This window comes from Balaenoptera ricei, chromosome 5 (genome assembly GCF_028023285.1).
Source record: "Balaenoptera ricei isolate mBalRic1 chromosome 5, mBalRic1.hap2, whole genome shotgun sequence".
NCBI classification, from domain to species: domain Eukaryota; kingdom Metazoa; phylum Chordata; class Mammalia; order Artiodactyla; family Balaenopteridae; genus Balaenoptera; species Balaenoptera ricei.
Genome location: NC_082643.1, coordinates 36,566,024 through 36,578,079, shown reverse-complemented (window position 1 = coordinate 36,578,079; position 12,056 = coordinate 36,566,024). Strand labels below are relative to the sequence as shown.

General features: G+C 43.9%; 1 protein-coding gene across 7 annotated transcripts in view; it reads right to left on the bottom strand.

The window, feature by feature from the left end:
* Positions 1 to 12,056, bottom strand: part of TRIM2 (tripartite motif containing 2) — a 260,093-nt gene that overhangs the window by 74,111 nt on the left and 173,926 nt on the right. The window contains exon 1 of one of the 7 annotated variants that reach the window (XM_059922636.1): positions 4,556 to 4,585. The exons of the other annotated variants lie outside the window; for them this stretch is intronic. Coding sequence (XP_059778619.1) covers positions 4,556 to 4,558 — 3 coding nt within the window. The 5' untranslated portion in view covers positions 4,559 to 4,585. Of the gene's footprint in view, positions 1 to 4,555; positions 4,586 to 12,056 lie in introns of those variants that run through there. 7 annotated transcript variants of the gene reach the window in all.

The window sequence follows — 12,056 nt, the reverse complement described above, 5'->3', positions numbered from 1 at the left end:
GTCACCCTAGGTTCTTTCATCTCTCTTACTCCACATCCAACCAATCACAAAGTTCTGCCAATTTCAGAGCTTAACTGTTTCTCAAATCGATCCTGTCTGCTCCATCCCTACTACCTCTACCTTAGTTCAGGCCTTCATTGTCTGTTCCCTACTACATATCTGCAGTCTGTTAACCATGCTTTGTCCCACCCTCCAGCCACATTCTACGCTGCCAAAAAGCAAACCTCTCCTTTGCCATGCCTACCCATGCCTCTCCCTTGCTTAAAACTCCCTTGCTTAAAACTCTCAACCATCCAGAAGTATCCAATCACCCTAGAATGACATACAAGGCCTTCTGTCACCTGACCCCAACTTATCTCTCACAGGTACCACTCCCCACCTCAAACTTACCATAACAACATGAAGAACTGAGCAATTTAAGCTGTAATACAAAAACTACTTGTAATTCTCCACTTGCAGCATGCTCTTTCCCATTTCTGTGCCTTTTTAAAAATGTTGTTCTATCTAAAACACCTTCCTTTCATGCAAATCAAAACCGCAATGAGGACTTCTCTGGTGACCCAGTGGTTAAGAATCTGCCTGCCAATGCAGGGGACACGGGTTCAATCCCTGGTCCGGGAAGATCCCACATGCTGCGGAGCAACTAAGCCCGTGCGCCACAACTACTGAGCCTGCGCTCTACAGCCCGTGAGCCACAACTACTGAGCCCGCACGCCACAACTACTGAGCCCCTGAGCCACAACTAATGAAGCCCTCACACCTAGAGCCCATGCTCTGCAACAAGAGAAGCCACCACAATAAGAAGCCCGCGCACTGCAATGAAGAGTAGCCCCTGCTTGCTGCAACTTGAGAAAGCCCACGTGTAGCAACAGAGACCCAACACAGCCAAAAAAAAAAAAACCCCAAAAACAAACAAAACGAAATGAAACAAACAAACAAAAAAACCACAGTGAGATATCACCTCACACCTGTCAGAATGGCCATCATCAAAAAGACCACAAATAACAAATTGGTGACAATGTGGAGAAAAGGGAACCCTCGTACACTTTGGTGGGAATGTAAATTGGTGCAGCCACTGTGGTAAACAATGCACAGCTTTCTCAAAAAATTAAAAATAGAACCACCATATAACCCAGCAATTCCACTCCTTTGTGTATATATCCCAAAGAAACAAAAACACTAATTCAAAAAGATACATGCACCCCAGTGTTCACAGTAGCATTATTTACATTTGCCAAGATATGGTAGCAACCTAAGTGTCCATCAACAGATGAATGGATAAAGAAAATGTGGTATATGTATAATACACATATACATATGTACTTATATACATATGTACATACACACACACACACACAATAGATTTTTATGACTCAGTCATAAAAAAGTGGCAACATGCATGGACTTGGAGGGCTAAGTGAAATAAGTCAGAGAAAGACAAACACTGTATGATATCACTTATATGTGGAATCTAAAAAATACAACAAACTAGTAATAAAACAAAAAAGAAGCAAACTCACAGATATAGAGAACAAACTAGTGGTTACCAGCGGGGAGAAGGATGTGGGGAGGGGCAAAATAGGGGTGGGGGGAGAACAGGGTTATTATGGGATTATATGAAATCATATGTGTGAAACTTGAAAACTGTAAAGTACTATAGCATTTAAAGACTCTTTCATTCAATAAAACAAAGCAAAACAAAACAAAAAGAGTTCTTCAGAACATGAACTGCCTTTGCCTTCCCAGAGGTTAGTGCCAGGTTAGAAGAGCAGTTGTAAAGACCAGCCCTCAATTTCAGGACCATGTATCTAAAATTTGAGGCCGTTCAGACTCCCAAATCCCACAACACCCCTCTGCACTCCCATAAATACATTTCAGGGAGAACTGATAATAAGGAAGTCTGTGATAACCATTTATTGCCTTACTTGGAGAGATAAACCAGAGGAATCTCAGTTCCAAGAAACCATACACTACGAAGACACGTTCACTAAACCCAGGGTAGAGAGCTAGAGTTCAGTACTACGTTATTAGCCTCCCTTCACACTGGCTTCTGCAGTATCTGAATAAAGCAAGATATCCACACTCAGTTAGAAGGCCCATTCAGCTATTTCTCTAGTCCAGTTAGTCTCAAACTGCCATACACAGAGATTAGAATCATCTCAGGAGCTTTTAAAACTGCTGATGCCCAGGCACATCGCATAAGAAATGAATCAGGATCTCTGAAATGGGGCCCCTTGGCCTCATATTTTAAAAATCTTGAGGTGCTTTAATTGTGCCCCAGGATTGAAAACACTGTTTCTCTCAGCCCAGAATCTGAAGGTTAAGTTAGGGGCACTGTAGGGCAATCAGAACCCCTTTAGGAATTTAGTCTGTGGCTGCATCAGTGGAAAATAGAGCCAAAGCTTTAGAAAAGGCTCCTAACATTTTGTTATTATAAACTGCTCCCTGAGAGACCCTGGACTCCGCAAGAATCTGCCAATAAGAGGCAGGCAATGAGGAGAATCTAATGTCCTGAGGGCACACTGTTTTAGGAAAGCTCTTATCACTCAGCTCAACAGCTTATGAAAGTGACTCAAGAGATATGGATGAAAAAAAAAAAAAAAGAAATATGGATGAGCTGTATCATCCGTTAACACTGATTTCAGGCTAATTTATTCATCAGTCTCCTTCACCACTACAAAGAGTTTTCATTGCCAACCACCGTGGGAGAGTATCATGGCCAGAATTAAAGTAACTAATGTAAAAGGATGCCATATTACTTCATATTTAGAAATTTCTCCAAAAAATCAACAAGGGCTCATGTAATACTTAGGATTAAAGAACATCTCCTCGTAGTATGAGTTAGAGATACACTCAAATTAGTAAGTAAGTGGCCTCAAAATTTGACTTGAGGACAATGAAGGAAACTTCTCCAACTAGGAGTTAAAGAAATCCTAAGTGGTCCAGTGGTTAGGACTCTGCGCTTCCACTGCAGGGGGCACGGGTTCGATCCCTGGTTGGGGAACTAAGTTCCCGCAAAAAAATTTCCTAAAGTCAGCCCTGTTGATCACTAATACAATTTTGAAAAATTAAAAGTAGATGATAATTGCTGCCCTCAGAAGTGGCAGACCATACCACATTTCTCCAATTCCAAAAATATGCTTGGACTTATAACAACTGTTTACCCAGCAAGCGCAACCAAAATCAAAACAAACAGCTATTAATTCACAATCAGGAAAAAGAACAAAAGTTATCTTTGATCAACATAACACTAAACTTAGTTCTTAATAATACATGAAAAATAGGAAGTATGTCTCTTACAAAAAGTTTTATTCTAACTTGTTCCATGTTTCTCCATTACTAGCGGTAAACATCAGAAAAGAGTTAATAGCACATTAAACCATTTAGTATTAGAAGGTATGTAGGTGTAGAGAGATATTAGGTAAAAAGACAAAAACAAAAAAATTAATGCATATGGGCTGCATAGTACTCAGTAGTCAGTTCTATCAGGCCAGTAACTCTATAAAGGAGAAATATGGTATCACGGAACACTGGTACCAGATTTAAGTGTGAGCCTGTTTGGCTTCCTACACCATTTTATGCCCAGGTGGCTGGGTTGTTAGTTTAACCACAAAGAAACCGTTATCAGTTTTGATTACATCTGGACAAGAATCTTCAAATAAACATCGTACAACCTATATATCTCCGTCCACCACCAGCTTGGCAAAATAACGGCCACTTAATTAAGATATTAAAATCTTAGATCCACTTCATTAGACGTTGATTCTCTGCCAACAGAAGGGGGTGGGGGATGAAACTTTGAAGGTTTATGAAAATGATTTGATGAGCAGAAAGACATTAAATTCACAAAGAGAAAGAGACGATTTGGACTCTAACCAGGACTTAACCCATCAGGCAATGCAAGGAAGACGAAGTCTGTACGGTGCTTCCCTAATAAAGCGACTCCGGAAGCACAAAAGGGCAGCCCTGCCCTTCGTAAAAACCAACGCATTTTCACAGAAATCCTCTAACTGGCATAAAATGAAGATTTGTTAGGTCACTTTGGAAATTGTGAGCAATACTGAAATGGGCTCTAAATGCTACAACGCCCCAAACCACTCAATCTTCAAAGATCAAGCAAGCTCCTCGGGCCCCGGGAACCCCCCGGCGCTGCCCGCCGACACCCGTTCCCTGTTCTCCACCGGGGGCGGCGCCTTGGTGGCCGGAAGCGGGGAGCCTGGGCACCACTTCTGAAGTGACTCGTGGCCTTGCTGACAGACTGCTGAGTTCGTGGGACACTCGGGGCACGTTCTCGAACGCCCGTAGTTAACCTGACCCGCCCGGGAGGGAGGCGGGGGGCACAAGGACGGGGATCCCAGCGCGGCGCCTCAGCCTAGGTGCTCAGGCGGCGGGAGCCGGAAAGCGCCGGGCGGCTGGGGCGTCGACCTGGCGGGGTAGCCGGCCTCTGCAGCCCGCCCGGGGGCCAACGCCGGGCCCGCGTGGCACGCAGCCGAGGGGCTCTGCAGCCCGGCCACTGTGGAGGAGGGGGACCAAGGAGCGCTCCCCTTGCTCTTACCATTGCGCGGGCGGCGCGTCTTCCGGCGGCGGGGCCTAAGCGCGGCGAGGGGCGGGGCGGGCCCAGGCGGGTTTGATTTTGGCGCCGACACCGCCCCGGGGGCGGAGCAGCGAAGGGGAGGCAGGGAAGAGAGACCGGCTGTCGCCCAGACGGCGCGCAGCGACCCCTGGCGGCTCCGCGGAGCGGCCGGCCGGCCGGGGTGGGGCGAGGCCTGTCCTGGGGGCGGGGCCTGGTTGCCCGCCGGTCCGTCCTGGTCGATTCAAGATGCTGGCGAGCAGGGTCTCCCAGCTGCTTCCGCCTCTTCGGTCCTGCGTGCTGACTGTGACTCCTTTTTTTTTTTTTTTTTTTTTCAGAAAGTCGAGCCCTCGCCTTGACTTCTTTCTTCGCTCAGCGGAAACGCGGCCTAAGTTTGCCTTAAAAAACAGAGGCAGTTTGGCTGCTGGAGAAGGAAACGCTGCCTCCATCAATGCGGATTTGCCTGGTCTGGGGCGGACTTTCTTCTCTCTTCTAATTTTACGCCTCATCTTCTCTCCCACCGATATCCACTGCTTTTCCAGCTTTTAAAAATCCCTTTGTATGTCTGCCTTTGCTTTAGGTTTTTTGTTTGTTTTGTTTTCTTAATACAAGAGAATGAATTTCAAATCAAAACGGTCGAAAGTATGCTGCCTCATTACTTGATGGGGATTAAGATCAAAAGCTCGGGTCCCTTTGCCTCAAGGTGCCAGAAAATTAACTCAGACTTTTCCGTTGCTTTGAAGGTTATTGTACGTTATTTTGAACCATTTTAAAGTATAGTAATTCTACTAGGAAAAAAAGTGGCATCTAAAACGAATTATCTCCTGTTGCAGGGTAAGGGGTATATTAAATTAAACAAGAGTTCCATTTTGTTTTTCCTACAGTTCGATACAATTCAATTGATGAGATGATTTTAAGAGAGTAAAAGGGTATCCATTTAGTAAGTGTTTTAATATTAGTACTAGCAAATGTATAATTAACACACCATACCCTAGATTTCTCATGTATTGCTTAAGATACAGCTGAAGTAGGTATGTCAGTAAAAAATTTTTAAAAATTAAAGTGATATTTAAGAAAAATATTAAGTTATTACTGGTGCTATGTAGAGTTGTCAAAAACCATAAAAGTGGCATTTGTGGGAAGCCTTGCCTTTATTTCCTCTCAGACTGCCATACTCATCTGCTTGTCAAGAACAGTTTTTCTTCACCTGGGTAACTCTTACCCATCCTTTGAATAGCTCAGGGGTAGCCTCCAGGAGTCTTTTTCTCTCTGCTTCCTCATGCCACCCCCCACAAGAGGAAAGGGTCTCTGTCATTTTATCACAGCATCCCAGATTCATTTTGTAATTATTAACTTGGACAACTTCCCTATAATATCAAACTCATTTCTGTAGCAGAGACTAAGCCAACCATTTGGTATCACCAAGGCCTAGCGCAGTGCCTGACACGTGATAAACACTCAATAAATGTGTATTAAATAAATGGACCAGGTTTTCAAGAATACCATCTTGTCATTTACTTAGGCATATCTAGATATGGTTTTCAGGCGAAAAAAAGAAAGGATATTTTACTTTGAAAAATCTTTACTTGCATCAAGTAGTGCTTTCGCATTTACTATTTTCACCAATAGAATTCTGAAATTATCTGATATGCCATTCAGATGTCTTGAGACGCTCCAAGTTTTGCAACATTATGGGGCAGGCAGATGTATGTATTATATGAGTTAAGTATGAAAGCAAATAAATATTTGTAGCATCATAACATTTGGATCATGAATCCACAATTTAGCATTTGTCATAGTGCCTGAATGGCATTTGTTTATTGAACAAATTCATGTTTTACAAAAACCTTAAGCACACAATTTCATGTTTAAAAATTTGAATACCTGCTGTTGGCCGAATATGTGAGGATGAAGCAGACAGGCCACACCCGTCAGCAGTTTATATTCCAGTCAGTGCTGCCCTTCCAACTGGGCAACTGGCCCTTGCCCTAGACCTTGCTCTGGGGCTATGTTGGCCCCGCTCCAGCCTCATCACTCCCCATATCCAAGGAGTCTGCAGGGCGAAAGGGACATGCCCATCTGTAACCCAGTACCTTCCTTCTAGACCAGGAACCCGGGAACCCGGTATCTTCTGCCTTAGTTTGAGTTCGTGGAATAACAAAGCCTGAGGCAAAGATGTGCTGATACAGGCATACTTCGTTTTATCACGCTTCACTTTACCGCACTTAGCAGCTATGGCGTTTTGTACGAGTTGAAGGTTTGTGTCGAGCAAGTCTATCAGTGCCATTTTTCCAACAGCATTTGCTCATTTTGTGTCTCTGTGTCACATTCTGGTAATTCTTACAATATTTCAAACTTTTTCATCATTATTATATCTGTTATGGTGATCTGTGTTCAGTAATCTTTGATGTTACTATTGAAATTGTTTTGGGGCACCATGAACCATGCCCATATAAGACACAGAACTGAATTGATACATGTTGTGTGTGTTCTGACTGCCTCACCGACCATCTGGCCATTTCCCTGTCTCTGTACCTCCCCTTGGGGCTCCGTATTCCCTCAGACAAAACAATGTTGAAGCTAGGCCAGTTAATAACCCTACAATGGCTTCTAAGTGTTCAAGTGAAAGGAAGAGTCACACATCTCTCACTTTAAATCAAAAGCTAGAAATGATTAAGCTTAGTGAGGAAGGCATGTCGAGAGCAGAGACAGGGTGAAAGCTAAGCTCTTTCACTGAACAGCCAAGTTGTAAATGCAAAGGAAAGTTCTTAAAGGCAATTAAAATTGCTATTCCAGTGAACACATGAATGATAAGAAAGCGAAACAACCTTATTGCTGATATGGAGGAAGTCTGAGTGGTCTGGATAGAAGATCAAAGCACCCACAACATTCCCTGAAGCCAAAGCCTAATCCAGAGCAAGGCCCTCACTCTCTTCAATTCCATGAAGGCTGAGAGAGGTGAGGAAGCTGCAGAAGAAAAGTTTGAAGCTAGCAGAGGTTGGTTCATGAGGTTTCAGGAAGAAGTTGTTTCCATAAAAGTGCAAGGCGAAGCAGCATGTGCTGATGTAGAAGTTTCAGCAAGTTATCCAGAAGATCTAACTAAGATAATTAATGAAGGTGGCTTCACTAAACAAATAGATATTTAATGTAGACAAAACAGCCTTCTATTGGAAGATGCCATCTAGGACTTTCATAGCTAGAGAGGAGAAGTCAATGCCTGGCTTCAAAACTTCAAAGGACAGGCTGACTCTCTTATTGGGGCTAATGCAGCTGGTGACTTTAAGTCAAAGCCAATGCTCATTTAACATTCTGAAAATCCTAGGGCCCTTTAAAATTATGCTCAATCTACTCTGACTCTGCTGTATAAATGGAACAACAAAGCCTGGATAACAGCACATCTGTTTGCAACATGGTTTACTGAATATTTTAAAGCCACTGTTGAGACCTACTGCTCAGAAAATAGATTCTTTTCAAGATATTACTGCTCATTGACAATGCACCTGGTCACCCAAGAACTCTGATGGAGATGTAAAATGAGATTAATATTTTTATGCCTGCTAACACAACATCCATTCTGCAGCCCATGGAACACGGAGTAATTTCTACTTTCAAGTTTTATTAAGAAATACATTTTGTAAGGCTCTAGTTGCCATAGGTAGTGATTTCTCTGATGTATCTGGGCAAAGTCAATTGAAAACCTTCTGGAAAGGATTTGCCATTCTAGATGCCACTAAGAGCATTTGTGGTTTATGGGAAGAGGTCAAAATATCAACATTAACAGGAGTTTAAGAGAGGTTGATTCCAACTCTCTTGTATGACTTTGAGGGGTTCAAGACTTCAATGGAGGAAGTAACTACAGATGTGGTGGAAATAGCAAGAGAACTAGAGTTTGATGTGGAACCTGAAGATGTGACCAAATTGCTGCAATCTCATGATAAAATTTGAACAAATGAGGAGTTGCTTCTTCTGGATGAGCAAAGAAGGTGGTTTCTTGAGATGGAATCTTCTCCTGGTGAAGATGCTGTGAAGACTGTTCAAAGGACAACAAAGGATTTGGAATATTACGTAAACTCAGTTGATAAAGCAGCAGCAGGGTGTGAGAGGACTGACTCCAGTTTTGAGAGAAGTTCTATGTGGGTAAAATGCTATCAAACAGCACCACATGCTGCAGAGAAATTGTCCATGAAAGAAAGAGTCAATCGATGTGGCAGACTTTGCTGTCTTATTTTAAGAAATGGCCACAGCAGCCCCAGCCTTCAGTGACCACCACCCTGATCAGTCAGCAGCCACCAACATGGAGGCAAGACCCTCTGCCAGCAACAAGATTACAACTTGCTGAAGGCTCAGATGACGGTTAGCATTTTTTAACAATAAAGTACTTTTAAATTAAGGTATGTACATTTTTTTAGACATAATTCTATCGTACACTTAATAGGCTACAGTATAGTGTAAACATAACTTTTTTTTTAAAAGATCTTTTTTTTTTTTAAATTTATTTTATTTTTGGCTGTGTTGGGTCTTCGTTTCTGTGTGAGGGCTTTCTCTAGCTGTGGAAAGCGGGGGCCATTCTTTATCGCGGTGCGCAGGCCTCTCACTATCGCGGCCTCTCTTGTTGCGGAGCACAGGCTCCAGACGCGCAGGCTCAGTAATTGTGGCTCACGGGCCTAGTTGCTCCGCGGCATGTGTGATCTTCCCAGACCAGGGCTCGAACCCGTGTCCCCTGCATTGGCAGGCAGACTCTCAACCACTGCGCCACCAGGGAAGCCCTAAACATAACTTTTATAGGCACTGACAAACCAAAAACTTCGTGTGATTTTATTGCAATATCATACTTTATTGCAATATCTCTGATGAATGCCTATAGTTTATGTGGGAGTGAGGAAGCAGCGAAGATGAGACAGGAGGGAGGAAAAGCCACTAAAGACGTGTGCCCTTCTCAGTTTGGGCATTTAAAGCTCTTTACAAACCCATCTTTTTTTGCCCAAGAGAATGGAAGTTTGTGGAAATCTCAAGAGAACACAGGAGAGACAAGACCTGATGACAGAACTTCACTGGAGAGGATGTTCTGAAGCTCCAGGTGCCTCCCAGGCCCTTGGCTGCTTTCTGAGTTTCTAAACCCCCAGCATTCTTTCTGCTTAGAGCTGTGGTTCTTGCCACATCCATCCAATGAACTCTCTGCCAGCTGGGCCATGCCTGTCTAGACCAGGGCTAGGTGCTCAAGCCAAAGGTTACATGTGTAGGATGAACATAAGGCAGGCCACTTGCCTCTGAGGTGTCCAAAGTGGCGCTGGTCAGTGATAAATTGACCCAACTGGATCTTCTCTTGGGAATGATGAGTGCTAAGCGCACATAGAGAGGGTTGGTCAGTGCGGTTGCAACTGTATCCCAAATGTCACTGAGCCATTATTACCATTCTCTGAGATTTCTGGTGTGCACCCCAGTCTTGGAATAGCAAACTCAGAATGACCACCACCAAGGAGAAGAGACATGTTCTACTGCCTGTGTTTCCCCTTGAATTCTCAGGAATGCACCCCAAACTGAAGACAATCTTCTCATGGCCCTTCCTTGAAATTCTGAAAAGCAGGACCTATAGGAGAACCTTCTTTATTAAGGAAGTAGGAAAAGAAAGTAACATCATTTGAAAGAGACAGAGAAAAGTCTACAGGGTAGAAAAAGAAGTAGGAGAATGAAAAACCAAGAGGAGACAATTTCAAGGAAGAAATAGTAAACATTATTGACCTCTCAGTCACACCACATCTCCTGAGTTAGAAATGACAATACTACTATGTCATTTGTGCAGAGCATCAGTCTCAGTGGGGGCAATATCAAAACTGGTTCCTGGGGGATGAAAAAATCTTGGATGGTTTGTGGTACAATGGTTTATGGGCCTCCAAAGGGCTGTAGCACATAAACAGGTATAAAGTATACCTCTGGCATTAAAGCATCATGGGGTGGGGGCAAGGGGCAATTAGGGAAAAGGTGTCTAAAAAAAGCTCCTTAGGGGCTTCCCTGGTGGTGCAGTGGTTGAGAATCCGCCTGCCAATGCAGGGGACATGGGTTCGAGCCATGGTCTGGGAAGATCCCACATGCCGCAGAGCAACTGGGCCCGTGAGCCACAACTACTGAGCCTGAGTGTCTGGAGCCTGTGCTCCGCAACAAGAGAGGCCGCGATAGTGAGAGGCCCGCGCACCGCGATGAAGAGCGGCCCCCGCTCGCCGCAACTAGAGAAAGCCCTCGAACAGAAACGAAGACCCAACACATCCAAAAATAAAAAAAAAAAAAAAAAAAAAAAAAAAAAAGCTCCTTAGGGGGATGATAATGGGGGAAAAGGCTGAGAAACACTGGTGTAGCGTGAGAATATAATTTCTCATCCAAACTGGGACGCTCCTGAGAAAGAAAGACTACTCTTTACAATCATGCTGGGACAATATGCATAAAGCAGACTGTCCCCGTCAATTATGTGATAACTTGGATTTTCCATCATGCTTTATTGACACTTCTTTTATGGCTCTTCTCTTAAATTGCTCTGTATTCTAGGTACTGATGCTTTTTTAATCTTTCCATCTGGGATGTAAACTCCTTGAGAACAGGCACAGTAACTCTTTTTTGTAACCCTGCCTCATCTCTCATCATTTCTTCTTGAGCATTGTCTGGCCTCGCGATATTGAACTATCTGTTCTTTCCTGGATGACTCATGCTCTCTTGCCCTCTTTTAGCAAGCCTTGGCGATCCCCCCTAACACCACCTCTTTGCCTTCTCCCAGGGTGAGTTAACAGCTGCCAGCATCCCTGGTCCCACTCAGCAACCCCTGCCACTCTCCACTCCTGGCAGGGGGCTGGGCACAGGCATGGGGCGAGTCTGAGTCATGGTGCGGGGCCTCAGGTATATGTGAGAGTCTGCACTCACTGGGCAAACATCCCTACGCCCAAGGGAGTGTGACATTAAGTAGCAAATAAACACCACCACAGGTTGAAAGAGAGACCACAGAAGGAAGGAAAAAGCCTTTTTCATTCTTTTTATCACAAATTACGTAGCCAGCCCTGTATATATTCATTTAAGCCTCATCCCAGTAGAATAAAGCTCCATGAGAACAGGGACTTTTTGCGGGGAAGGCGGGTGTTTACTGCTATTCCCTAGTAGCTAGAGCAGGACGTTAGATTCAGTAAATATTTGCAAATGAAGGTATATAAAAGCAGCTCATGGTGTAGTCACCTGGTCCGGTTCATCAACCATACTGTAAGCTCTTAGAGGTTACAGGCTTTATTATTCATCCTAACAGCCTTTACACATAGCCCAAAGCCTGGTATATACCACAGGTGCTCAGACATTTGTTCAAAGACTATGGCAGCAAAAAAAGAGGCAGCAAGGTGGGGCTGAGGTTAGAATGTCACCTGCCCTTCCTGCCTCTTAACGTAGGCAATAACAAACTGCAGCTTTAATTAAACCCTTTGTCTGCTCTGGAAAGGGGTGCCTTCAGCTTTACATG